Consider the following 27,057-nt stretch of genomic DNA (forward strand, 5'->3'; position numbering starts at 1 on the left):
GTATAGAAGGGAGCAACCCCACTTACCCCCCGGAATGAAGAACTAGAAGTTAGGGAAAACGTAAAGTTTAATCAATATTATATTTAATGAAAATACATATGATGTATGTCAACCCAAATCCACCCCCACCCCCCACAAATTAGGATTTTGAAGACCATGTTGGCTTTTTGTTTCAATTTTACAAGTATTATTTTTAGACAAAGTGAAGTCAACTTCTCCGGCTCCCCCTTGAAAAAACAACCCTACGTGTCTATAATAAAATAGCTAATATACTTACATTCAGGAAAGGGTAACACGTTACGAATACTGGGGTAATTGGAAAATTAAAACAATACAAATGCTGCAGATATAGACTTAGGCCTATATATAGTCGTATCGCACGACGGCATATGCACTGTAATGTTCAATGCTATTGATATCCTTTAAATAAAAAGTAGATAAGAATTATATTGAAATATCTCTACTTTAAATATAAAAAAAAAATATCTTTTTTTACTTAATATCTTAATATTGGTCGTTTCCATTACACTACCGGCTGAGGTAACGTAGTATGTAAGTTGACTAAATGATCTATCAACCCATTGTGACGTCACTTTTGAGAATTAAGTGACGTCTGTCACTTTTGAGAAGTGTCGTCTATATACCGAAATACATGAATAAATCGGCCTCGTGCTCTGCCACGCATTTAGCTATATAGATTAATAAGAAATAGTAGCATTTTGTATTCGGCAAAATGTTTCATATAATGCAATTTTCATTGATTAAAAGTAATTGATATCAAAGTATTCCAAACCAGTGTACATGTCGCTTAGTTACAGGGACGGAAGTAAGATGGCATGATTAATATAATACACAACACAAGGGAAGACATGTAAATATCGTATCGTGACATTGCCCCTTTAGATTGATGTTAGGAATTTTATCATTTAATGCGGTGTTAGACGAGCATTTTCTTTTGTAATCAAAATATAGGTAAACTTATGTAACAACACATATATAACAACATCCATAAACATGACGTGTATTTCCATGCTGTAAAAACGCTAAAAATATGAACGTAAAATAAGAAATAAGTATGGTCCGCACAATATCACAATCGTATTTTTTTGTATGTGAAATGCTTACACATAGATCTTTTACGTGTGGAAATTTTAAAGTGGTGATATTATGCGGACCTATTCAAATATCTTTAAAAGTGGTTAAATTTTATGAAATTTTCCGGAAATTTGTGTTCCGTACGTATTTTGGCTACGTCAATGTAGTAGAAATGTGACACATTTTCAAAGTTTCGTTTTATTTTTGAGACAAGTGTATCTTCGTCTGTATTTTGCAATATAGAAGTTTAATTCAACATGTACTTCATTTTTGAATAAATCAGGGGGCCAAATATGATACCAAACGAACTTAGTTCTTTACCGAGGAAACTGAAAATGAGATTTAACACTCAAAGGACGATCGACAACCTTTGTTTGACGGCCATTGGATACATTGAAAGCTGAAGAAAGCAACTATATCTATGACTCAAAATTTTCCAGTAATATCTTATTTCATGGTTTCCTATTGATTATCACCAACCAAACAAAATAAACATTCAAAGTGCAGCTATTAAAAATACAAAGATAGAAACGAATGTTTAAAACAATGAAATATCTACAAAAATGCAGGGAAAAAAAGAATCATAAGATAATCACCATGCTGATCAGGAGCAGGGGACAGATTAATCCTCGTTCGTTGAACAATATTATATAAATGAGATTGGATGCATGTGTATGCCTGTACTAATCAATCACTAAAAACTCTTAGATTTTACAGATTGGTGAAACAAATCAAAATAACGAACAGTGATCGATCTCATAAATGTGTTCACAACACAAAGGCCAAACACAAAGCACAGAAATAAAACCTCTGAGAACAGCTGGCAAAATACAAAACTATAAACGAGTGTATAAAACAACGAAACAAAGATCTGCAAAAAGGCAAACAAAATATTGTGTGTTTTTACTGTAAGTATCAAAGGACTGCGATTTTACTTCCGAGATATTTGAACGTCGTCGACAGAATTGAAATTCTTAAATGTTTCTGAACGAGTCCTTCGACAAATATTGGTTAGAGCTAATCACGCTATATCAAGTAAAAAAGTCAAATCTCTAAAACAAGGAAAACAAAGATACACCATAAACATATTACAGTAGTAATGATGACTCCATATGGTAGAAATAATGTACTGTAAATATCAAAATAATATAATTTTATCCTCAGATATCTGAACGTGGAGAAGAGAGATGAATGTGGAAATATTTAGGAGCGATGTCTTTAACAGACATTGACAAGAGTATTATTGATTTTTCTTCCACAGTTAAAGTGTAACCACACATTTTTTATACAACAAAGACTCCGCTTTGATAATGTTTTGAATGAATATATCACATGTCATTTATTCCAAAATATAGATACTGCATTGTTCCATTGAATACAAAATGGAAGAACCCACACTGCTACGGCCTTAAACACCAAACATAAGTGTAAATGTGTGGTACTTAATCTACACCCAGTGATGTCTCAATATGAATGAACAATTATTGACGGGACGTAAAACTAACAAACAACCAACAGTATGTAAATAAATGTTGAACCAGGCACTACTTCTACTTTCAGTACTTTGATTTTACTATACAAACCCGCTACTATGCCAACGTGCTCTGTAGAACCTTATGATTCTTGTCACCGAAAATTGCAAGCTTTTTTTTTTTACTTCCGTGTACATGCTTCTGAAATGTTTCTCACTACTGTAAATTTTTGTTGTGTGTTGCTTGCGTTTAAGTGGGATCGGGAAAATGGAGATTTTGCTGAAGATACTTTGTGTTGGACTTGCTGTCATTCCAATGTCCTGTTTCGGTAATACATATCTATCTTTTTTCTATATACTTCTGTATTCATAACAACAAAGTATGATTTATTTCAATTTTGTTTCATTAGTTTTGTTTGTTTGTTTTACGTCCCGTCGAGAATATTTCACTCACATTGTGACCTCCCTAGCTTTAGCTGAAATACTGCAAATTTAGATCTATGCTTACAGCTCATGGCGTTGGCCGTGAATGGTCTTTAATGTGCCAACGCTTGCCGTGACACGTGATCTCTGTTTTAAGGTCATATCCGAAAGGTCTTTGATTCTCATTTCTAAATGCCAAGCATTTGTCAAAGGAGCAATCGCTACTTATGTTATCATCTTTGGTTTGACGCGGCCATGGCACAAGAGGGGCTCAAACTCACAACCTCCCGGCTACGAAGCTAACGCTCTACCACGGAGTTACCGCGGCCGATACTGAAAACGTGCTATTTAAATGTTGTTTTTTTTTCTGATTTCGATAACAGTAATTACGTGTCTTAAATACTTGTATATCAAAATTATATAATAAAACATATATGAAATGGAAGGGTAAAGAAATACGACTTGATAAGCGAACTTATCTTTGGTTATATAGATTGTCGGCGAATTTATCAGAAATTATTTTATCTCCACGTTTTCTGTTCGGATCAATATTTATTCAACGTCATATCAAATTAAATTTCAGTTAACCTTGCACAAATGCCGAAATATAGAGGTCAGGCTTCCCAGAGTTCAACATATCCCGGAGAGCCCTGGACTGCAGACAAAGCAGTGGACGGACATCTTCAGCATGATGACGATCAGTCTACCTGTAGTTTTACTAAGGACTGGACGTCAATAACAGCATGGTGGAAATTTTCTTTGAGGAAAAAAGCAAACGTGGCATACTTGGAGATTTATTTTAGGAATAGAAGTAAGATTTATAGTGGAAAACAAGAATCAAACACAATGTCTTTGACTTATTTCTATTTCTTCGCCATTGCTTTCAGATAACTAAATCGCCTTAATCATGTTACCATTTTATTTCCGGTATTGATTTATAATCAAATATGAATTATGAATATGCAATTACAAGAATACGAAACATAGAATGATGTTTAGCAAATTAAAGTAATTGCTGAATGAAAGATGAAAAGTAACAAGTAAGCGGTAACGCAGTGAATTTCTATTGAAAAGTAAACAGAAATTACGACGGAACTACCTTTTGGTAAATAAGGATAATGTGTACGATCATTCATTCGTGTTTTGTTTCCATATATTATTTAAAGGCTTTCATCTAAATGTGTAGTGCAGTTGAGGAATCTACCATACATCCTGTCTCGATTCTGGAGTCGGAAATAAAAGCGTACTATGAATAGGTTCCTGTTTCAATACTGCATAACACAACATTTTGATTCTATGAAAACTGTTTCCCAGTGTTTTCTTTCGCTACTACCAAGTAAACGACAGTTCCCATGTAGAAAACTCAATATTACACAAGATTTATATATTTTTAAAGCGTAGTATGTTATTACATAAAGATATTACATTATAATTCATATACAGCGTTTTCCACAAAGATATAATGCATATATACAATGTTACAATCAATTTACACGCTTACAAGTCAGGATTTCCCTGTTAATGTGCAAAAAGTATGCCTTCAAAATAAAACTTTTTTATGTGTACATATATTAAAAGGTACATCTTTTAATCATTACCTGGTTTTTATCTATTTATCGTATATGACAATCATCTTTTATTGCAGCTGTCAATGTACACGTTGGGTTTTCCGTTTTCGTCTTCGATGACCCTCGTTTTATTCCAACGTCATCTTCTCCCAATAAAGTATTTACTCAGGGATCATCACCGTGTCCTACCCGCGTTCTGAATGTCACAGTCAATAAAGCTACCAGAGGGATAGCGCTGTTCAACACGAAGAAACCACCTGTAGTAACAAACTGTGAAGGTTATAAACAAGATCATCGATACTCTACCATTGAAACATGTGAAGTCAATATAATGGGTAAGCTTAACATTGAACACGTACACACTTTTACATATTAATTTTGACTACGAATTACTCCGTTGACCTGTTCAAGATATGGGTCTAATAGTGGGTGTGACCGGCTACCAGGAGATGGTTACTCCTCCTAGACACCTGATACCACGTCTGGTATGTTCATGAGGTCGGTGTTTGTCCAACTCTTACTTGTGGATTCTTTATAGGAGTTATAAGGACGATCACTGTTATCTTCAATTTTTCATAAAAGGGTTTCTAGAACAAACCATCAGTAGAAAAAAAAAATATTCTCAATGTTAGAGACAGAAATGTATTATATGCCTGCAAAATTACATTAAAAATACAAAAGACCGGTGTATAAGTTCTTGTTAATAATTTGAATAATCGAGATTTTGATAATCAGTATGTTGTTCAACAGAAAAGGAACGTAAGTGTAGCTTTTTGGAAAAAAACACTTTTGTCTATACGAATAATCGTTTAAGGAAACAATAAAGATACATATTATACACTGAGATAATGTTAATTATGCAAGGTGAAGATAACGAACAGTGATCAATCTCACAATTTCTATAAGCAATACAAGATAGATAGTTGGGCAAACACGGACCCTTGAACACTCCAGAGGTGAACCCTATATTCTGAGATGCATGAAGAAAACTGAAGAATCCCACAACATAAATTCAACAAAATATATCACTGAAATAATGAAATAGAATGTCAAAAACAATATTAATACATAGGGAAGTTTCTAGTTACTGCCGGAACACCGGTTTATTCTGAATTTACACAATGTCCTGAGAGCACTTGATATTTCCGGTGCCGATAATACATATAACAGTATTTCTAGTATGAGTTGTGAAACACAAACGTGATACGATTTGCTGCCGAAAGTTGTCACACAAATACAAGCAAGGATGGTGGAGCAGGGCGATATCGGCTTGATAAGTTTGCAAAGAGCAGCATTTAAACTAGTGAAAACATTATAGAATTTTCACGTCACGTACTTTCTGCCAATCGCTATCAAAGAAAATACATAGTCAGGAAATATATAGAAATTTCAACTCTACGTACCGTCTTCCACAGGGTACGGTAAATACAAAGCAAAATACCAAAATGCACATCAAAGAATACATGTCGCTTAGTTCGCTTGCATCATTGTTTAATCTAAAAGAAGTATCTCTGTAGACAGGTCGTGCTTTGTATGATGTATACAAAACACACTCTTGTGGTTTCTATCGCTAGTATACTTACGTAATCGAACAATGCTTTAACATCTGCTGCTGGTTAACAGGTTGCCCGTATGGATATTTCGGGGAAAACTGCTCACAATGTGGACTGTGCCAGAACGGATCGTGTGACGTATTTAACGGATCCTGTATCCAGGGATGCAGTACCCACGTGATGGATCCTCCTCTCTGTATCCGTACGCCTGGGTTTCACTAATACTTTATATTCTCATAATACATGTATTTATTTGTTTTCTCGGTCTTTTGTGTTTTTCTTTGATGCTATGAAAAGGAAATATTGATCGCATATTGAAACATTGTCTTATTCAGGAACTACATTACAATTTAATCTTTAAAATATTACTTTTAAAGACAGAATTTGGGAGCTGGGGAAGTTGAACTTCCTAAGTCATCGGTTACATCGTGCATGTATATATTGCCAGGGGATCTTGTACACATTACATATCACCTTTAACTTTCTTTGATGCCTGACATAATGCTAAAACATATATCCTATATTCAAAACACAATTCTAATGCATGGATTGAAAAACAGAGATGATTTGTTCAACATATTGTGTATCTATAAACAATATAAACTGGTAAAAAACACGTTATAAATATATATCAAACGGAAAGCACAACACCCATATATTTAGAAACATGTCAAAATAGTTCCCTGTAGTGATATGTTCCTACCCGACACGCTGCATTGCTTGTATTTTTGGTGACGTACATCTTAGAAACATTCTTGAAATTTCAATCGGTAATCATGGTCAGAAACAATAGTATAAATAATGTATAAGTAATGAATGCTATTAAAGATTAACACCCCCAAATAGTTAGCTGTCTGTCAATAAAACATTTAACAATAGACCTCAGGTGGAGTGACATCTGTAGAAATTGTGGTCTAGAGCTACCCCAGATAGGTGTTTTGATAACAATAACAGCCAGTATCTACAGGCATTCTTTAGATCTCGAGGAAGCCCCGTATTCTAACGTTTTAATAGCATTGACCTGTCCACAACTGCTATTTTCTCGTAATTCAATTGTTTTAAAAAGACTCCTGAACAACACAATTTTAATATAATTGCAATCCCCCCTCTATATACATGTATTATAAATTACACATTCAGAAATCAAACTATAAGTTGCCCACTAATTTTCAAAACTTGTAACTTACTGCAATTTATGTTATCAATTTATGATAGTTCTATATTTATAAAAGAAATTATTTATTGAGCCAATGACTGAGAGTAAAATAGAGAGAAAGGGGGGGGTGGTGGTGTAGATTGTGTGTCATCCAGCTATAGGGATACAACCATTATACAAACACTATGAACACAGAAACACTACAGACGGCCCTGAGACCCCCATAACTATACACAGCACCCCGATCTCTTGGCCAGGTAAATAACAATGACCATGGATGAGTTCTGCTCACATCGAGTGATCCGTGAGGAAAGCGTACGGTATTTTATTTGGGTCTTTAAAATGGAATTTTATCAAAGTGTGTCAGTAAAATACAATCTATATATTGAGGTAATGGTCACATGCTAATTTGAAATAATGTTTCGAAATCAAGGCTAGTTTTAATGTACTAGTACAGGAAGGGAGTATTTTATAAAATAATTTCAGTTCTGAGATCTTTCAGTACTTTGATTATTCCAAATTAGTGGTTTTATACAGATTATACATGATGTACAGGGAAGGGTACTCCTTAACATGAATTCTATTTATATATTTAATCCGCTCATAAAACTTTTTAACAGATTGTAAAAAGAGGTTTTATGGGAAAAACTGTAGAGAGATCTGTGGGAAATGTCGTACCAGAACACATTGTGATGACGTCACGGGCACCTGTCCAGCAGGATGTCAGGATCACTGGTCTGGGCCTAAGTGTGACGGTGCGTACTAATTATATACAGCTATTACAATGTCGTTACATTGATTGCTGAAACTAAGAAAAAACCAATACACTTTTGTAACTTCATGTTTGGAAGAAAATTAAAAACATTGAAGGAAATATTGTAATCAGAAAATGAAACCTCTCTCTTTTTTTCCCTTCACACATTTTATTTGAAATCCGAAGGTCAAATATTCAGATTGAGGTGAGATCGTTTGTTCTCATCTCAGACTATCTCTCTAAAAAAATTTCCATTTCTTCTGAGATTTTTTCCATTCATGTTAAAAATTATCCCATGCAAATCATCCAACGTTTGGCGCACTACCGGTGTTGTGATATATCGCATCAGTGTCGTAATGATTTCCATCGGTGTTGTAGTGCATATTGAAGTTTTAAACGTTTTTAATTCCTGATGCATACCGTGTACGAATACAATTTTGCATTTGAAATCTATCTGACTTTTACCTTCATTGTTTTGGCTTTTATTTGAGCAGCTGGGATATTAACTTCCTAACAACTAATCTAACGTCGATGTGCAGAGAGAAAACATATCTTGACGGATGTTTATGAATAATCCACATAACAAGCAGTTATATATGAGTTCAATACCACATTATCTAACACATCTTATCAAGCACTACAGATTGGGCCTAAATTTCAGCAAAAAGAGCGGTAAATGTGATATGAACTTCTCATCAATGGCTGTCCTGAGTTTCTTTCTGAGAGGGTCATAAAACGTAATTGGCATCCTATGGATCATTTGCTAATGGCAGAGGAAATATTTACGGATTTTAAATCAAACGCTGAAACACGAATGATGCATTAATCCTTCCAAACCTATGATTTAAAAAATCTAATAGGTACTAGGGTACATAAATGGTCAAAGAAAACCTCAGATAATTCTACACATTTTTATTCACAGTGTGCCAGGACGGTTTTTACGGGTCTGGCTGTACATTATCGTGTGGACATTGTAGAAACGGATCACATTGTGACAAGACAACCGGTATTTGTACAGAGGGGTGTCAGGGGAATTGGAGTGGAACCAAATGTGACGGTGGGTATCTATAGAGTTCTACGTCAGTTACTTTTCTTTTACTTTCCCATGTTAACGGAGAATTCTCAATAAAATTACATGTTTTGAAAACCTTTATAACATTTTTAGCAAGAATCGAAAGTTGTAGGAAACAAAATCAAACGACTTTCCAGTTGAACGGAAAATGTTTTCAAGATTTGTTCAGACGTGTACAAATTAAAGTACTTGATATCAAGCGAGCATATTGCAATGAAATGTATATAATTATTAATGATCTTACGAAAATATTAAAACAATCGTCTAGTTCGATCATCAACTACAGTAATTAAAGTTGAACCAAAGAACGATTGAACTACCTTGGTCGAAATCGGGAGGGGTGTCACGGCTCGTGTTTGGTCTACCAAACAGCCACCTATGCTAACATAATTGTTGAACTTTGGTAACCAGACATGCGCACTGAAGTTCTGGAAGCAAGCTAGGCATGCGTAATGAAGTTTCGGAAATGAACTAGACAACTAATATGGATGATGATTACACTAGGTCAATACTATATGTTTCCAGTATATCATTACTGTTCTACCAAGGGAAGCTGATTTGATATGTGGTGCAACCATGATTTATCGCTTGTTTTGTTTTAAACCTCCATGAATAGATATTGTCTTATCTTACATGTACCTAAAACATAAATATATCCAGTTGCGGGCAACAATGATTAATTCATCACTTTCACATTTATAACCCGATGTTTTTGCACGTAACCACATGAAATTTTATGAACTTTATTTCAAGTTTTCAATGAATTTCCTTGGAAATAAAGTGGAAAAAACTGATTCGCTATGTGGTGTAAACATGATTTAAGTTCGTTTAAAATACAGTTGTGCATCAAAATTGGTATCGTATAAGTTTTACATTATGACCCCTGGGTCGAAGCCTCTGCTGGTGGACTGTTAATCCCCGAAGGTCGCCACAGCCCAGCAGCTAAGTACTTCGTTACTAGCTTGAAAATATGGATGTATATTTAATTGCTGGGATAAAATCTAGAACTTCATTTCAAAATTAAGGATCATATCTCCCATTTGGCTCCAGTTGTTTGGGTTTTTTTTTTGGCACTCTAGTTTTCCTTTTAGCTCTTACAAGTTTTTTGTCATTTCAAATTTCCAAAATTCCGGCTTGACCATCACTGAAGAGACATTATTTGTCGAAATGCGCATCTGGTGCATGAAAATTGATACCATATACGTATTACATTATCGCTTGTTTTGTGTTAATCCTTGATAAATATATTTTTTCTATTTCTTAGCTAATCCATGAATTCGCGCTTTTGTATTACTTCCAAAAGCGCTAATATATATCCCGCTATTACGGCTAAAATAAGAGGACGCGCACTTATGACGTCATTCACAACTTTCACATTTATAAGCAAATGTTATTCACGTGCAATTTTGTCAACCTTATATTAAGTTTCTATTCTATTATCTTTCATATCATGTGGAAACATTGCTTATTTTTACAGTATGCGGAAAAGGTTTTTATGGGAAAGACTGCAACAGAGCGTGTGGGAAGTGTGAACAAGACTACTGTGATAAGGACACTGGTGTTTGTCCAAACGGATGTCAGAGACGATGGGACGGCTCTTGTTGTAATGGTGCGTATTGATAGTGTAAAATATCATCATACCACAAAGATTTATGATGAAGCAGGCGTTGTGGTTAGAACAATCTATTCGCAAACCGCCGGGGGGAGGGGGGGGGGCATGTCGGGGGAAATCTGATTCTCAATACCGATTCCAATCCAAACGTAAGACGTTTGACATAGAAAGCTATTTTTTTTTATTTGCTAAGCGCTCAGCAGTTAGAAATGAGAGTCTTTGGTTTTTGTGTGTGTTATTTTAGAACATTGTTCTAATGTCATAGTACATACCCTGAAGCGTGCTACTACACGATTTGTACAAAACGATTGTAGCACGGAACGGTAAATAATTTAAACGGACTGATAAACGGTTTGTATGGAGCAGTGAATAGTTTGTATGTAGCAGTGAACGGTTTGTATGTAGGAGTGAACGGTTTGTATGGAGCAGTAATAGTTTGTATGGAGCGGTGAATAGTTTGTATGGAGCAGTGAATGGTTTGTATGGAGCAGTGAATGGCTTGTATGGAAAGATGAATGGTTTTTATGTAGCGGTTGAACGGTTTGCATGAATTGCTAAATCGTTTATATATAGCATTGCACGGTTTAAATGGAGTTGTGAATGGTTTATATGGAGCGATGAATGGCTTATATGTGGTGGTGAACGGTTTGTATGTAACGATGAACAGTTTATATAGAGTGGTGAATGGTTTTTATGGAGCGGTGAATGGATGGTATTGAGCAGTGAATGTTTGCATGGAGCGGTGAATTGTTTTTATGGAGCGGTGAGTGGTTTATATTTAGCGGTGCACGTTTTGTATGGATTGGTGAATGGATTGTATGGATTGGTGAATGGATTGTATGGATTGGTGAATGGCTTGTATGGAGCGGTGAATGGTTTATATGTAATCGCGAACAGTATATTTGATGACTGTTTGATGACAGTGTTTGTTGAGGATGTCTGATTGATGACTGTTTGATGACGGCGTTTGATGACGATTTTTACTGACGGTGTTTGATGGTGGTGTTTAATGACGATGTTTGATGCAATCGGAACACCTCGAATGTCTCGTGCACTCGACATTGATCTCGGATGTAATACGATGGCATTCATGAGTGAATTTGATGCATTGTCAACTCTAACGTCACAGCCTACTGCATTACGTTACGTACGTCATAGCTAGCCATTCGAGGAATTCCGATTGGTGTTTGATGACGGCGTTTGATGACGTATAGAAGGAAACAGTACCTTTTACACTGTTGATTCTTTTCAGTATTCTGATGAACGGATTTCATATTTCTGTGATAAAAAAAATTCTGGCCACAAACACATATGTTCAGTTACAGGTATCACATTGTAGATACTGAGTGACATGTATCACCTGATCCCACTTCTAATGTTATGAGTTTGATCACTGTTCGTTATCTTCACCTTTCATTGTAGAGTGTGTGGCGGGCTTTTTCGGAGTCAGTTGCGAGAACCCATGTGGACATTGTGTACAAACCACGTGTACACAGGAGAGTGGACACTGTTTACGAGGATGTCAAGAGAATTGGGAGGGTGCCAGATGTGATGGTGTGTATCCAAAGATTTAATAAGTAAATCGTTTTTAAGCATGTTAAGTTTTTGCACATGATGACTTACATTTGCTGGAGTACGTTAAGGCTTTATTTATGATGCCTTACATTTGTTGGAGTATAGAACGATGGGCAAAAATGTTTAGTCAATGTATAGGTTATTTGCAGTGGTATAATTTATATAACAGATTGAGATGAATTTTAAAACAGTTTCGGTATTCAAAGTGGTTTATGAACTTCTAGATATCCTGATTTATTGCATGACTTATTACATTATACAAGTTACATGGCTCATTGCATCATACAAGCTACGTGACTTATTACATCATACAAGCTACATGGCGTATTACATCATACAAGCTACATGACTTATTACATCATACAAGCTACATGACTTATTACATCATACAACCTACATGACTTATTACATCATAAAAGCTACATGACTTATTACATTTTACAAGCTACATGCATATACACCTTCATTGACAATGATCACGTTTCAGCTCGCTTGATGACGTCAGAACCAAACACAGGTGCCATTGGTGGGGGCCTTTTTGCTACATTGTTTGCCCTCGTTGGAATAATCATGTTAATTGTGCTCTTGAGGTAATTAAATTCCCATTGATTCCATTCTAGAATTAATCTTTAATTACATAGCCTCTCCTGACATTTAAATATCTAATATTTTTGACAACTGCTGGTACTTTAATAGTATCATTAAATGGAGTTAATTAAGTAATTCTTGACTTTCAATGGATTCTATATTTTCTTAGGTACCGGAACGTAAGAAAGAGACAAAGAAGTACAAGAAGTGAACTCAACGCTGGTGTCACTTCTGAGCTGAACTCTAACCATATTCAAGAGGGCAGACGCAGAGATACCAGTGGTAGGTGTATTTACTCCACGTTATTGAATGATAAACAACCACAAACGTAAACATTACAAACTCGTGTGTATTGTCTATGCATTCCAAAGCATATTGAATTGAATGAAATTGTAAAAAAGAAGAAAAAAAGATCAAGAAGTGACCCTACTGTATGCGTTGTATCATTAACGCAAATAGGACTTTACCCCTGGAATAGTTTACGATAATTCACGCATTATCGCTTTTTATAAAGGAAACTCGCCTGGCGCCCCATCCAACGTGCAGATACCCAATGTGGATGTCTCGTTGGAGTGTGGCTATTACAACTTAGCTTACAGAGGGACGGACATTGTCATCGATGAACTCCAGCGTTGTATAGCTACAAAAACCACGGGACAAAACAACATCTTCCTTGCGGAGTACAAGGTGATAGATACCGAAAGTATCTGAATGTCGACTAAGTCGATGGACATCAACTTTGAAATTTCAATGCATGAGCATGTTTGAAAAATTCACTACCAAATTAATATTATCTTTCAGTGATGTAACTGTTTAAGGGAAAAACAATTTGAATGTTATAGGAACTTATGTACTACATAAATCACAAGGTATAAATCCGTGAAGACATCAACATGATCCACTCATATTTATAAATCACGTGACAAATATAATCAAGTTTCACATGACAAAAGTCTCTAAAATTCACAAGGCAAATGGAGTTCTTGTCATTTCTAAACAGGTGATTAGGACTAACATGTCTTTCAACTGATTTGATACGAGAGAACATGTTGTGCATATGATCATTTTTTAAAATACAGAAAGGTTACTGACATATAAGTTGATGATACAGGGGTGTCAGAAGTCTCCTCTAAAGTCAGCATTTCACAAATTCTATGGTCGTTATAACGACCTAATTTATAAATTCAACCTGTCATTAGGTTTATTGTTGTCTGATATGTAAAACTTATATGATGTGTCTCATATCAAATATTAGACCGTTCTTCGCATTCTGTTTTGACAACGGATTGTTCTATTTACCGTATCAAGATAAGGGACTCATGGCGTATGTGACCGGTGAACAGGGGACGTTTTCTCCTCCTAGACACTTTAACCCACTTCTAGTATGTCCAGGGGTCTAAGTTTGCCGTTGTCATAATATTGAATTCTTTATGGGATTGATAATATTAATTGCAGTTATTTTGACTTTTTCATACATATTTAATAGCGTTATTCATAGCGGTACCGGATACCACCTCTGGTACATCCAGGGGTCCGTGTTTGTCCTACTCTTAGTTTTCTATTCTTTATAGACATTCTGAGATTGACCACAGTTCGTTATTTCTACTTTTTCGTGTATAATTTATACCTTTATTTATTACGGTACCTGATCTTACCTCTGATATATCCAGGAGTTCATATTGCCTGATTCATAATTCTGTATTCTTTACAGTTATGTTTGTTTTGTTACCTTACTCTCAAAGTTGTGTAAATCAATTAAAACAAAAATCCGCAAGTTCCTCTTGTTCGCATTACTTGAATGTTCTCCTCATTAATGCCATCGTTAGATGAAAGGCAAAGATAACGAACAGTAATCAAGATATTGTTATCACTTGTTTACCAGAAATTACCGCCGAAGGACGTCAGAGCTTGTTGTGAAGCACAGAAGACGGAAAACCTTGATAAGAACCGTTTCAAATCCACACTTCCTTGTAAGATAAATACGTTCTTGAGAAAAAGATATATCGCTCTATGTACTATTAAAATATTTTGAACGCTGATACTTGAAGCACTTATCATATCTGATTGTTTAGTGAGAAGTTATCTGAACATTTTCTCTCTGTTTAGATGATCATTCGAGGGTTGTCCTAAAACAAAGGTGGAGCGCTTCCGACAACGATTATATCAATGCAAATTACATAAAGGTGACATATTACAGTAGAATAGCAATGAAGGTCAGGATAGTGACATTGAGTTTTAACATAGAGCCAGTAAGGTTGAATATAATAGCACGGACATTCAATGTTTGAACAGTAAGGTGTAATGTAAATACACTGATATTCAGTTTAATACCCCTGAGATGCAATATATTAACACTGCCACTCAATTTAATAATAATAAAGTTTAATACACGAACACTAAAGTGAAATGAAGACAGCACGGATATTTTTAAGATTTATTAAAATTATCTTTCTCTACAGGACACAAATGGAGAAAAACGTTATATTGCAACACAAGGTACGAGATTCAGTTCAGTTCTGCAAGCTTTTCTTATGGACCATATTGATTGTTTTTACGTGAATTTGATGTGGACCTACGGGTCTTAGAATAAGCAATGGCACTGTTACACTAGAATACACCATTGCACTGCTGCTTTGTAAATACCCAGTGTTTCTCTTTAGATGTGAGAAAGAGAAAAGCAGCCTACGCTTGAATATCGAGTACTTGACATGGATGTATAGACTACTTGACATGGATGTATAGACTACTTGACATGAATGTATAGACTACTTGACATGAATGTATAGACTACTTGACATGACATGAATGTATAGACTACATGACATGAATGTAAAGGCTACTTGACATTAATATATAGAATACTTGATATGAATGTATAGACTACTTGACAAGATTGTATAGACTACTTGACATGGATGTATAGACTACTTGACATGAATGTATAGACTACTTGACATGGATGTATAGACTATTTGCCTGACTGTCCTCTTACTAGTTCTTCAACAACTGAATTCTAAGTTCCAAGTGAATTCTTTTTCCCCCAAACTTTTTCGTGAGGAGATAAATACTAGTTATAACAAAGATATCTAATACAATAAAAGAGCATGCATATCATTACGGTGTGTCAATATCAAAGAAGAATAGGCGATTACCACGATAAAGACCCCTTCCTGCTAAAAGTATGTGTGCGCTGAACATCGGCTTATACATGTTGCAGCCCTCCACTGGCAATGATGACGTATCCATGCAAATGAAACGTGCTGGAGTGGGACGTAAATCAATATAAAATCAATCATTCAGACGTGAAGAAGAAGTCTTGTAATGTTCAGTCACATCCCGATCCTTATAACTGTAGTATATATAATACTCAAACTCATTCTCATCATGATGCTAGTGAGAGATTTATCTTTAACCCTAAACCTATTTAACATCGGCAATACTAATGACAATATTTATCATAAACATGTCAGAGAGCGAAATTGCTAACAATACTATTGTTAAAATTAACTGAGGGTGGCTGTGCATGGAGACAAAATATTATTGAACACAAATCACAGTGCTTACAAACATAAAATCAAATAAAACCAATATTTCTATCAACCAAATCTTACAGATAACTAGTTGCAAAAATATCCAATCACATCATTAACTACAGCAGTTTAAATGAATCCAAAAAAAAAATGTTTCGACAATTCTTCGAATTCGTCACTCAATTTCAATTCATTTAAAATAAAGCTGTCTTTCGAAACACATTAAATAACAGATGGACCACAAACACCACGGTAAAACCTTGTGAATGATAACATTTGTCGGGAAATCCAAAAAGATTTTAATTCGTCATTCAATAAATTATCGCATGTGATAGATGACTCAAACTGACTTTGATTTGTCTAAATCCTGACCAGCGTACATCCTTAAGTTTTCTACCACACAGCATTTCTCCCGCAGGTCCAAGAGAAAATACAGTTGAAGATTTCTGGCGACTGATATGGCAAGAACGTGTAAAGGACATTGTTATGTTAACTAATCTGGTGGAAACTGGAAAGGTTTGTCAGACTATTCTTTATTTTCAATTCATTTTATGTTCTACATATTCAAAGTTCATAGTTGATCTGTCACTGCTTTAGAAAAAGTGTGCGAAGTATTGGCCGGATAAAGACAAACACCTGAGTATGGGTCGCTGTAGAGTATACCTGTCTGATGAAACGATCTATGCATTCCATGTGGTTCGAAAATTAACTGTTGAAAGAGTAGATGTAAGTATCGTTTAGAATAATTTACCAGAATGGCGTCACAACTCTCAAGTTTTCATCAGTCATTGAATGCAATGGAAGGAAACAAGAAGTCTATGATAAAATTATATATAACTATTTTCGTTCACAGGTACGTATCTAACACAAATAGTCATTCATTATTTGGAATTGAGAAAGAGTAAAATCTTCAGAGAAGTGAACAAGTTTGCAGGTTATCCAATATTCGTGGCTAAGTCATTGAGAACCACTTGTCCGTCTTGATTTTTTTTCTACTACTGTAGTTAACACAGAGGAGAACAATCACACAGTTCCACTATACGGCCTGGCCAGACCACGATATTCCTGAAGAGCTGGGATTGATTCAGTTCCACAGATATGTTAGCACTCGATACCGACCGGGTCCCCCTCTACTGGTACATTGCAGGTTTGTAGATACACTATATGTTTGTAAATAAACTATATATTTATCGATACATTGTCGGTTTGAAGATGTACTACAGGTTTGTAGATACACCACAGTTTTGTAGATACACATACACTGCAGGTTTGTAGATACACCACAGGTTTGTAGATACAATACAGATTTGTAGATACACTACAGGTTTGTAGTTACACTGTAGGTTTGTAGATACACTATATGTTTGTAGATACACTGTAGGTTTGTAGATACACTGTAGGTTTGTAGATACAATACAGGTTTGTAGATACAATACAGGTTTGGGGATACGCTGTAAGTTTGTAGATACATTATAGGGTTGTAGTTACACTTTAGGTTTGTAAATACTTTGTAGGTTTGTAAATACACTACAAATTTGTAGATATACTGAAGGTTTGTAGATACGCTGTAGGTTTCTAGATACTTTGTAGGTTTGTAAATACTTTGTAGGTTTCTAGATACGCTGTAAGTTTGTAGATACACTGTAGGTTTGTAAATACTTTTTAGGCTAGTAGATACACTACAGCGTTGTAGATACACTATTAGTTTAAATGTTGCAATGTGTTCTTCCACTGTTGATACATTACATATAACCTGGTCCTCTGACGTCACGAACCATACCGACGTTAAGCTCTGCAGTTCATACTCTGTTGTACAGATAGGAGATCTTAGCTTGTAGAATTATCATTATTAATATTAGTATCCTTATCTCTGCAGTTCATACTCTGTTGTACAGATAGGAGATCTTAGCTTGTAGAATTATCATTATTAATATTATTATCCTTATCTCTGCAGTTCATACTCTGTTGTACAGATAGGAGATCTTAGCTTGTAGAATTATCATTATTAATATTAGTATCCTTATCTCTGCAGTTCATACTCTGTTGTACAGATAGGAGATCTTAGCTTGTAGAATTATCATTATTAATATTATTATCCTTATCTCTGCAGTTCATACTCTGTTGTACAGATAGGAGATCTTAGCTTGTAGAATTATCATTATTAATATTATTATCCTTATCTCTGCAGTTCATACTCTGTTGTACAGATAGGAGATCTTAGCTTGTAGAATTATCATTATTAATGTTATTATCCTTATCTCTGCAGTTCATACTCTGTTGTACAGATAGGAGATCTTAGCTTGTAGAATTATCATTATTAATGTTATTATCCTTATCTCTGCAGTTCATACTCTGTTGTACAGATAGGAGATCTTAGCTTGTAGAATTATCATTATTAATGTTATTATCCTTATCTCTGCAGTTCATACTCTGTTGTACAGATAGGAGATCTTAGCTTGTAGAATTATCATTATCAATGTTATTATCCTTATTTTCAGTGCCGGTGTTGGGAGATCTGGGACGTACATCGGTCTGGATTCTCTCTTAATTCAAGGAAAAGAAAAGGGGAGGATCAATGTTTTTGAGTTTGTAAAACAAATGAGACAGGACCGAATGATCATGGTCCAGACACCGGTAAGACCGCAATATCTGAGGAATTCGACATGCAAATGTAGAAAGCATTTCAGATATCCATTTCACTTAATTGCTAAAATCGTAGATAAGTAATATTCAAGGTTTCAATCGTATAAATATATTTTGATTTATATACAAATAAGGTATATTGTGTTACATAGCGCGTTTTGTTTACCCTAGGAACAATACGTGTTCTTACATAGAGCACTTCACTATGGATTTCAAGCAAAGAACACCGTGATATCCGAACACGATCTTCCGGCAAAAGCGAAGTCATTATTGGATGAGTCCTCACCTTTGAATCTACAATCGTTGTATAACGAATATCAGGTATATTTGGATATTTTATTGAACATAGACATACTGAAGAAGTTTTATCTATCTATAATATTCATTTTCACTCGTATCTCGATTCAAAATATCCCTCCGTGATCGAGTGGTTAGAGCATCGGGCTCAATATCACACGGTTTCTCACCTCTGTTGGCGCTGGTTCGAATTCCGCTCGTGCCGGAAAGTGATAAAGTTTCCCAGTTTACTTTCGTAAGGTCGGTGGTCTCTTCCCTGGTACATTGTATCTGGATTCTCTCTCCCACCAATAAAAACTGGGCGCCACCAGATAACTGAAAAATTGTTGAGTGTGGCGGAAAACATCAATCAATCAATCAATCAATCAAAATATCCCAGCAAACTCGACATAAAACACTACAGTGTCTCCCAAATCTGTTTCAAACCTGTTAGTGAATATTCCATACCACCTACATGTGGTGTCTATGTCTCTCAACTGATTCGATACACTCCAGGATGCTTTGCGTATGATCAGTTTTGAAATCGATGTGGGTTACTGATCAATTGATGTTACATGGGCTTCAACAGTCTCGTTTAAATTCAGCATTTCACAAATGTTATGGCCCTTATACAGATCTAATTTACATATATAGCCTGCCACCAGGTCCAATATTGTCTGTTGTGTTTCATTCTCATTATTAGGCTGTTCTTTACATAGTGATTTTAACTAGAGATTATTCCGTTACCTGATTAAGATAGGAGACTTACGGGACCGGTCAACAGGGAATGCTTACTCCTCCTCCTAGGCATTTGGCGTCACCTCTGATGAATTTGATCATTGTTCGTCATTTTAATTTATTCATGTTTAACATTGTGTATCTGTTGAGAATCCCTCGTTGTAAATAATAGCTTTTTAGTATACACGCAAATTATTATAAACATATACTGAAAAGTTTATTTTTAAATGATCTTCAGTTTCTAGAAACATTGATACCAGTTTACAAGAGTGAAGAAAAAGATCTCCCCAGAACCTTAGAAAATAGAGCCAAAAATGTCGACATGGAGATATTACCAGGTATACTGTTACTGAGAAATGAAAGACAACACCCAATCTTAGAATAAACTGTACTTAGTTGCAGAACAATACTCCTATGTGTAGGTTACTCAACACGTAAATTTGTAGAATCAGATTTGTTTGTTTTCAGTGTCTAAATTCCGACCGTATCTGACCACCTACGTCAAAGGAAGAAACGAATACATCAATGCAGTTATTGTTCCAGTATGTTATAAAAATAAATTCATTAACTTCTAGAAATATCATACAGTTTTAAAGTTAAAAAAGACTCTGGTGTTAAATATTAATTCTGATTTCATTTCAATGTACACGTAATAGATAGTTTGTATTGTTCTTGTCTGAATGTGCGTTTGTTTTTATTTTCCAGTCTTTCACAAATCCCACTGCGTTCATTATTACCCAGAAGCCCCTTCCTGACACGGAGGTGGATCTGTGGAGATTGTGTGTGGATCATGAAGTGAACGTCCTGGTTGTTTTAGAGGGGAAGATCCAGGTATTTTGTGGACTTTCCAGTTCCTCTAGACTTCATCTTCACTGATTTAGTTCCATTTAAGTACTTGGAATGTATTTCTCTGCAATTCACTTTCGAATGTGAACTTCACGATCATAAAATGAGAATAGACTAAGCCAAAACTTACACATTCAATATATCCTAGATTTGTTACAATAACTAAAATTCATTATCAATCTTTTAAATCGTATCAAAAATCTACTATTATCTTGAATTTGATTTACATATAAACGTCAATAAGTGATGAGTTAGACCTGATCCCACCTCTGGTGTGTCCAGGGGTCCGTGTTTGCCCAACTATCTATTTTGTATTGCTTGTAGGAGTTATGAGATTGATCACTGTTCGTTATCTTCACCTTGCATTGAACTTCAGTCTATTCTCATCTGATTGTTCATCACTAGTTCGTTTGGTAATTTTTTACTCGTATATTTAAGGAAAACAAATGGCTACCAACGAAAGGACTGTCACGAAAATGTCCACCATTCATCATAACTGCGGGAAACAAAGAAACTCACACTGGTGGTATTATATTGGATAGTCTTCAAGTTACACAGGACGTAAGATTATTAGTCTACCGTAAATTACGGATATAACAAGTTACACAGGACGTAATATTATTAGTCTACCGTAAAACGTGGATATTACAACTTTCACAGGATGTAAGATTATCAGACTGCAGTAAATCACGGATATAACTAATTCATAGGACGAAAGATCATTAGTCTACAGTAAATCACGGGTATAACAAATTACACAGGATGTAAGATTATTTGTCTCCTGTAAAGCACGGATATAACACGTTACACAGGACGTAATATTATTAGTCTACAGTAAAGCATGGATATAACGTTTCATAATACGCGAAATTCGTTAGATTTGTAAGACTCTAAAGTGCGATGGGACTCCAAAGTGCGATGGTCACACCAAACCCCGATGGTCTGCGCCAAACCCCGATGGTGTGACACACTAAAGTGCGATGGTCCACACTCATGCGCCAAAGTGCTATGGTCTGACACGCCAAAGTGCGATGGTGTGATACGCCGAAACTCATTGGTTTGTAAACGACACAGTGGTGTGGTACAGACGGTACCAACCGTTTGTTGTTTCACTAAAATACCAGTGCAAAATCCATGCATAAAAAATAACAAGTTCAACTTATTCCATTACCATCTAGTTGTGTTATTAAATACAAAATTTTCCAACGCGAAATCGTATAGAATATTTTGCATTAGAGCATATCCCCAGGATTTTAGTACGTGTACATCACACGTAATAAATGATCCTGAATTGAATTTGCGCGAAGTAGATAGTTCAACAACAAATGTACTTTGCCGTTCTCACTATCCTCAATTTTGTATACCTTGCAGTTGCTGTCGTTCGTGTTGCATTTTGTCAGTTTTATTTTGAAAGACGTTGAGGATGACGTCACAATGACGTGACATCACAAACGTTACTTAACTCCGCACCATCGGACTTTCGCGTGGCCATCGCACTTTGGCGTCCGTAACGTTAACAAACCATCGCACTTTGGCGCAGACCATCACACTTTGGAGCGACCATCGCACTTTAGAGTCTTACATATTTAATTAGGTGTTCGTTACTACATTTGTGAGGAATGGAATTTGCTTCGTTATCAACGGTTAATCATTATAATAGTGTTAATTAAAACTGAGCTTCATTATATAATAACAACAGATTGATCTCAAACCAGTTTATAATCTTTAAAAAGTTCTAAAAAGATTTCGTGAGTTGGATCCATTCACAAGCTGTAACAAATAAAGGATATTGGAATTTGTTTTTACTATTAGGGAGATAAGAAGAACTTAAAAGTCTTCCAAGTACCGTCCAGAAATGAAGACGCCTTGCTGAAAGCCACGGAACTATTGTTAGACAGAGAGAAAACCAGCATACTGACGACTATTGTAATGAGCAAGTAAGTGATTTCATGAGTAAAATAAAAAACAAAAATATGTGAGTTCAGGTCTTGCAAACTTCCTCTACGGCTCCCAGATCTCTTCGTGATCTCAGTCACAGATCGTTCGTAAACTTTTATCATTGCATTCATTTCTTGTCAACATTTTGATATTGTATTGAGTAAACACGCATAAACTCACTCATAAATATCCACACACAAACACGCATAAAATCAAACATATATACCCCCCAAAACAATAACCCCTTGATATACCAGAGGTGGAATCAAATTTGTAGTAGGAAAAAGCATCTCCTGCCGATCGGTCACATCCGCTTTGATCCCTATATCTTGATCAGGTAAACGGAGTTATCCGTAGTCAAAATCAGTGTGCCAAGAACGACCTAGCAATCGGTATGAAACACATCAGACAGCATTTGACACAATGACAGGTTTTTATTGGCAAACTAGATCGTTATAACGAGCATTTATGTAATGGCACATGTTTTATATATTATAAGCGCTTGATCAATAACTTTTTTCCATTTAATCAAGGAATGGTGCCGGACCAGCAGGATTATTCTGTGTTTTACATAACGCTCTACAACAGCTTCGTATGGACGGAGAGGTGGACATATTTACAGCGGTCAAACAAATACAGACCAGAAGACCGGAAATCATCACAAAACTGGTTAGTATGAGGGTAAAGACATCGGTCAGTATACAGATTAACGATTAATATTATCCTGCATCCATGGTACCAATTGTATCTTACAACATAGAACCAGTGGTGAATCCAAAATATATTTCAAAGAGGAGGTGGAGATTGTGATCTAAGTAGGTACCTTTTCCCGCAAAGGAACGGGAAGGGTGGTGGTGTTTTAGAAACCCTAAATGACAGGAAAATACTTCTTTTGAAAAACATTCAAACGAAGAGGAATTACAACCCCCGTAATCCCCTCGAGATCCGCCACTGATGTACAGCCCCCGTAATCCCCTCAAGATCCGTCACTGATGTACAGCCCCCGTAATCCCCTCAAAATCCGTCACTGATGTACAGCCCCCGGAATATCTCGAGATCCGCCAGTAATGTGCCACACCCTTTACACTCTGTAGATCCGTCATTGAAACAACGTGAGAACCATCTTTTAAATAATGAAATCAACTCTTCGAATGATTGAAATTGCTGTATTTTTTAACACTGAACATAAAAGACAATGTGCTAATTGACATGAGTAGATTTTACAATCAATTCCCTGGAACAAGTAGTCCCTACTCCATCTAGAGATGATTGTGTTATAAAGGTAACTTGTTCTCCGAAAAGTCGTATGCTATCTCACAAATATGAAGTTTTCACCTATATCAACATAGTCAAACATCATCAGTGTATGATTAAGAAATGAAATTCAATTTTGAAAATACATGAATGGATGAACTGCGCATGCGTGATTCATGGAAAGTATGCAAGCGTAAATCGTTGTGGTTAATGTCTTAATGTATTTTCAAAAATAGAAATAAAATCAATTTTTCATATTTGCATTCTACTTTCATTTCTGTTGGAATTCCAAGCCGTTAAAATAGATATACTATATTTATCTTAAAAAAACGAGAGAGAAAACCGATGAATTTTGAGAATGAAAGCACTTCATAAAAATCATTTCGTATATTGCATTTTACTTGTATTTATGTTGGAATTCCTACTATTAGAATACACATACTATATGATATTTATCAAGATTCAGTACTTTGATTATTTTCTTGTAGGAGGAGTACCAGCAGTGTTATAAACTGGTTGCCCGCCCTGCTTCCTCTGGGGGAATATATGCTAATCTTTAAAACAAAATTACTACACAGCAATCCTCTAATTCGTATGCATTGTGTCATTATTTGTTTAATTTACATTCCACTGTGTTTAATTCATTAATCAGTGCATTAAGTTTTGTGTTTTATCTTATGATAATATTCGAAGAGAGTTTTCTTGTTCTTACTCTTGCTAGCCAAAATGGGAACTTCAAAACCGAAGCGAGATTCGTCGAGGCTAGATATTTGGACTGACGTCTCTTCCGAATCTCAGACCAGTGTCACACAAAGTGATTCGGGAAATCTTGCCTGAATTGTGGCCGTTTGTTGCGATTAAAATGGGTTAAACTGCATTTCTTGTCCGCTTTAACTTTTGGCCTTAAACATCCTATTAATTCCCTATCACTATAAAATGCATTTCTTACCTTTACACAATGTAAACCCCACAGTAAATAAAGTTGCCTATTTTTGAAGCCGTTGCAAATGACGACCATTTCATTTTTACCTTCTCAAAACTGAAGAGTTCTGATAATATATGACGCCTTCAAATCAATTGGTTAATTTGTTTTAGAAAGTTTTTTTGTATTGCTTTTAATGTTCATGCATAGATTCTTTATGCAAGGTGAAGATAACGAACAGTGATCAATCTCATATATAAAGTAATTGTCATTCAGTAAGTTTTGTATCTCTAGTTGTAATTCAAAGTATCATGAAATATACTATGGAGACTCTTCCGTGTACTTATTATCAAGATTGTGATATATATTTATAGGAATTACTTGTGCATGCGTGAGTATTGCTTTTGAATGCTATGAGAAAAATAAAAACTTGAAACTTGCTATGTTGAACCACTGTTCTTATTCACGTAACGGTGAAATTCACTTTCAAAACAGCTTTATTCTCTCAATTAATAAAATATTACCGCCATTCTTCCAGTTTCTACATCAGATCATCAGCTGACACGACATTCAACTGTGTTGTCGAATATTTAATCAAATTAAGCTTTATTTTCCTTTCGATTTAATTAACTCCTATGGTACAGGTTGAATTAAAACCACAAAAAGAATCCTTGAAATCAATATGAAATTCTTAGAATGTCACTCCAAAGTCATCTTGCATGGTGTTTCCGCATAATTCAGACGGAACACCACCACCTCAGACAACCATGGCAACCACGACATTTCACACTGATATAGACATGCAAGTCCAAGTGTTTATACATTCATAATATACTCCATTTAATCGAAAAATATTAATCTTTCAATTCTAAATCCCGTGAATTTGAAACATAAAATGGAAATTTTTGTTTTTGATAGATGTAACAAGAGTTACCTTTCTTTTCTCAAATATGCATTTATGTGTCTCTGATTCTACGTAGATAACAACTGAATGATGTGTTTGATTCACTTACTATAACAAGTAAATAAAAAGATATACACTTTTAAACAATTGTTACAAAAGACTTTGCTTAAGATGGGTTTGTTAAATTAAACTTTTATTTCAAAAAGACACTTCTGGGTTACATGCATTCACCTCTCCATATTATTCTCATACAGAATTAGTGAATGGGAGAATGCAGCGCTTTATCTATTGTTGTAACTAATGATTATTTAGCAACGAAAAGTTCCTAAATTCTGGGGAACTATTTTGGCCATTATTGAACGCCAAGTTTTCATGAAATTATAATATCTGCACCTAAACTCTCCGAACATGAATTGCCGTTATCGCGTTGTAAGCAAACATCAGATTAGTCATCGAATGGTGAGCTCTGGTAGCCTGTTTCAATGTTTTAAAAGGGACATTAGCTATGCAAGTGATGGCAACCATTATTTATCAAAATCTCCCAATGGCATAGTGATATATATTAATGGTTAATACAACATTTATTTTGTATATAAACAAGACCGACCTTATAAAACTACGTGAGATAACCGTGTGTAATGTAAATAAATATATACGAGAGAATTGCTGTCTTGCAAGACAATAATTAATAATCAGCAAAATGGCATATCCACGTGCCTATATTGAGGGTAGAAACTGTGTGAAATAATTAGATACTGATGTTATCTCTGAAATATATAATATAGAGCAGTTTTTATTGAACTGAATATTTGGTGACGAAATGACAGCTAATGCCCCTTTAAGAATCACTTAATTTTTATCACATATTGACCCTGGTTTACCGTTAAGGATTAGTAGATATTATTCACAATTTGAAACATTTCACAAGCATTAATCGATGCGTTTGGGTGAAATTTGAGAACACGAGTAACTTTTCTATTGCACACATTTGCATCAGTGCCTATACACGGCAATGCTTCATTTTCTAAACTGAGGAGAAAATGAATAAATCATCAGCATAAAACAGTGGAAATATAGTTTAGTTGTATGATAAAGAAGGTATTGCACTCCTATGCGTGAATGTTGGCTTTGAGGAATTA

General features: G+C 35.3%; 2 protein-coding genes across 2 annotated transcripts; both read left to right on the plus strand.

The window, feature by feature from the left end:
• The first annotated feature begins 2,664 nt into the window (after window positions 1-2,664).
• On the plus strand, window positions 2,665-6,384 carry LOC130049222 (uncharacterized). Its single transcript, XM_056146532.1, has 4 exons — window positions 2,665-2,895; window positions 3,573-3,800; window positions 4,635-4,892; window positions 6,181-6,384. Exons 1-4 carry the CDS (start codon window positions 2,835-2,837, stop codon window positions 6,330-6,332), a joined length of 699 nt encoding a protein of 232 aa, XP_056002507.1. The 5' UTR covers window positions 2,665-2,834; the 3' UTR covers window positions 6,333-6,384.
• Window positions 6,385-7,899: 1,515 nt separating this feature from the next.
• LOC125660878 (receptor-type tyrosine-protein phosphatase alpha-like) lies at window positions 7,900-25,449 on the plus strand. The gene is made up of 22 exons (XM_056146535.1): window positions 7,900-8,021; window positions 8,943-9,077; window positions 10,570-10,701; window positions 12,127-12,258; window positions 12,767-12,869; window positions 13,037-13,149; window positions 13,382-13,554; window positions 14,750-14,837; window positions 14,974-15,050; window positions 15,327-15,363; window positions 16,816-16,913; window positions 16,995-17,123; window positions 17,402-17,544; window positions 18,896-19,031; window positions 19,212-19,361; window positions 20,293-20,392; window positions 20,523-20,596; window positions 20,760-20,885; window positions 21,339-21,461; window positions 22,713-22,837; window positions 23,372-23,507; window positions 24,581-25,449. The coding sequence occupies exons 5-22, from the start codon at window positions 12,775-12,777 to the stop codon at window positions 24,650-24,652; spliced, it is 1,995 nt and encodes a 664-aa protein (XP_056002510.1). The 5' UTR covers window positions 7,900-8,021; window positions 8,943-9,077; window positions 10,570-10,701; window positions 12,127-12,258; window positions 12,767-12,774; the 3' UTR covers window positions 24,653-25,449.
• The last annotated feature ends 1,608 nt before the right edge of the window (window positions 25,450-27,057 follow it).

This window comes from Ostrea edulis, chromosome 8 (assembly GCF_947568905.1).
Source record: "Ostrea edulis chromosome 8, xbOstEdul1.1, whole genome shotgun sequence".
Taxonomy (NCBI): domain Eukaryota; kingdom Metazoa; phylum Mollusca; class Bivalvia; order Ostreida; family Ostreidae; genus Ostrea; species Ostrea edulis.

Bases quoted from the DNA above. Each gene is read 5' to 3' on its own strand.
- LOC130049222 (XM_056146532.1), top strand. From the start codon at position 2,835: ATGGAGATTTTGCTGAAGATACTTTGTGTTGGACTTGCTGTCATTCCA. The intron at 2,896-3,572 runs GTAATACATATC...ATTAAATTTCAG, and splicing joins CATTCCAATGTCCTGTTTCG to TTAACCTTGCACAAATGCCG. The intron at 3,801-4,634 runs GTAAGATTTATA...CTTTTATTGCAG, and splicing joins GATTTATTTTAGGAATAGAA to CTGTCAATGTACACGTTGGG.
- LOC125660878 (XM_056146535.1), top strand. From the start codon at position 12,775: ATGACGTCAGAACCAAACACAGGTGCCATTGGTGGGGGCCTTTTTGCT. The intron at 17,545-18,895 runs GTTTGTAGATAC...CCTTATTTTCAG, and splicing joins CCTCTACTGGTACATTGCAG to TGCCGGTGTTGGGAGATCTG. The intron at 20,597-20,759 runs GTATGTTATAAA...TTTATTTTCCAG, and splicing joins TCAATGCAGTTATTGTTCCA to TCTTTCACAAATCCCACTGC.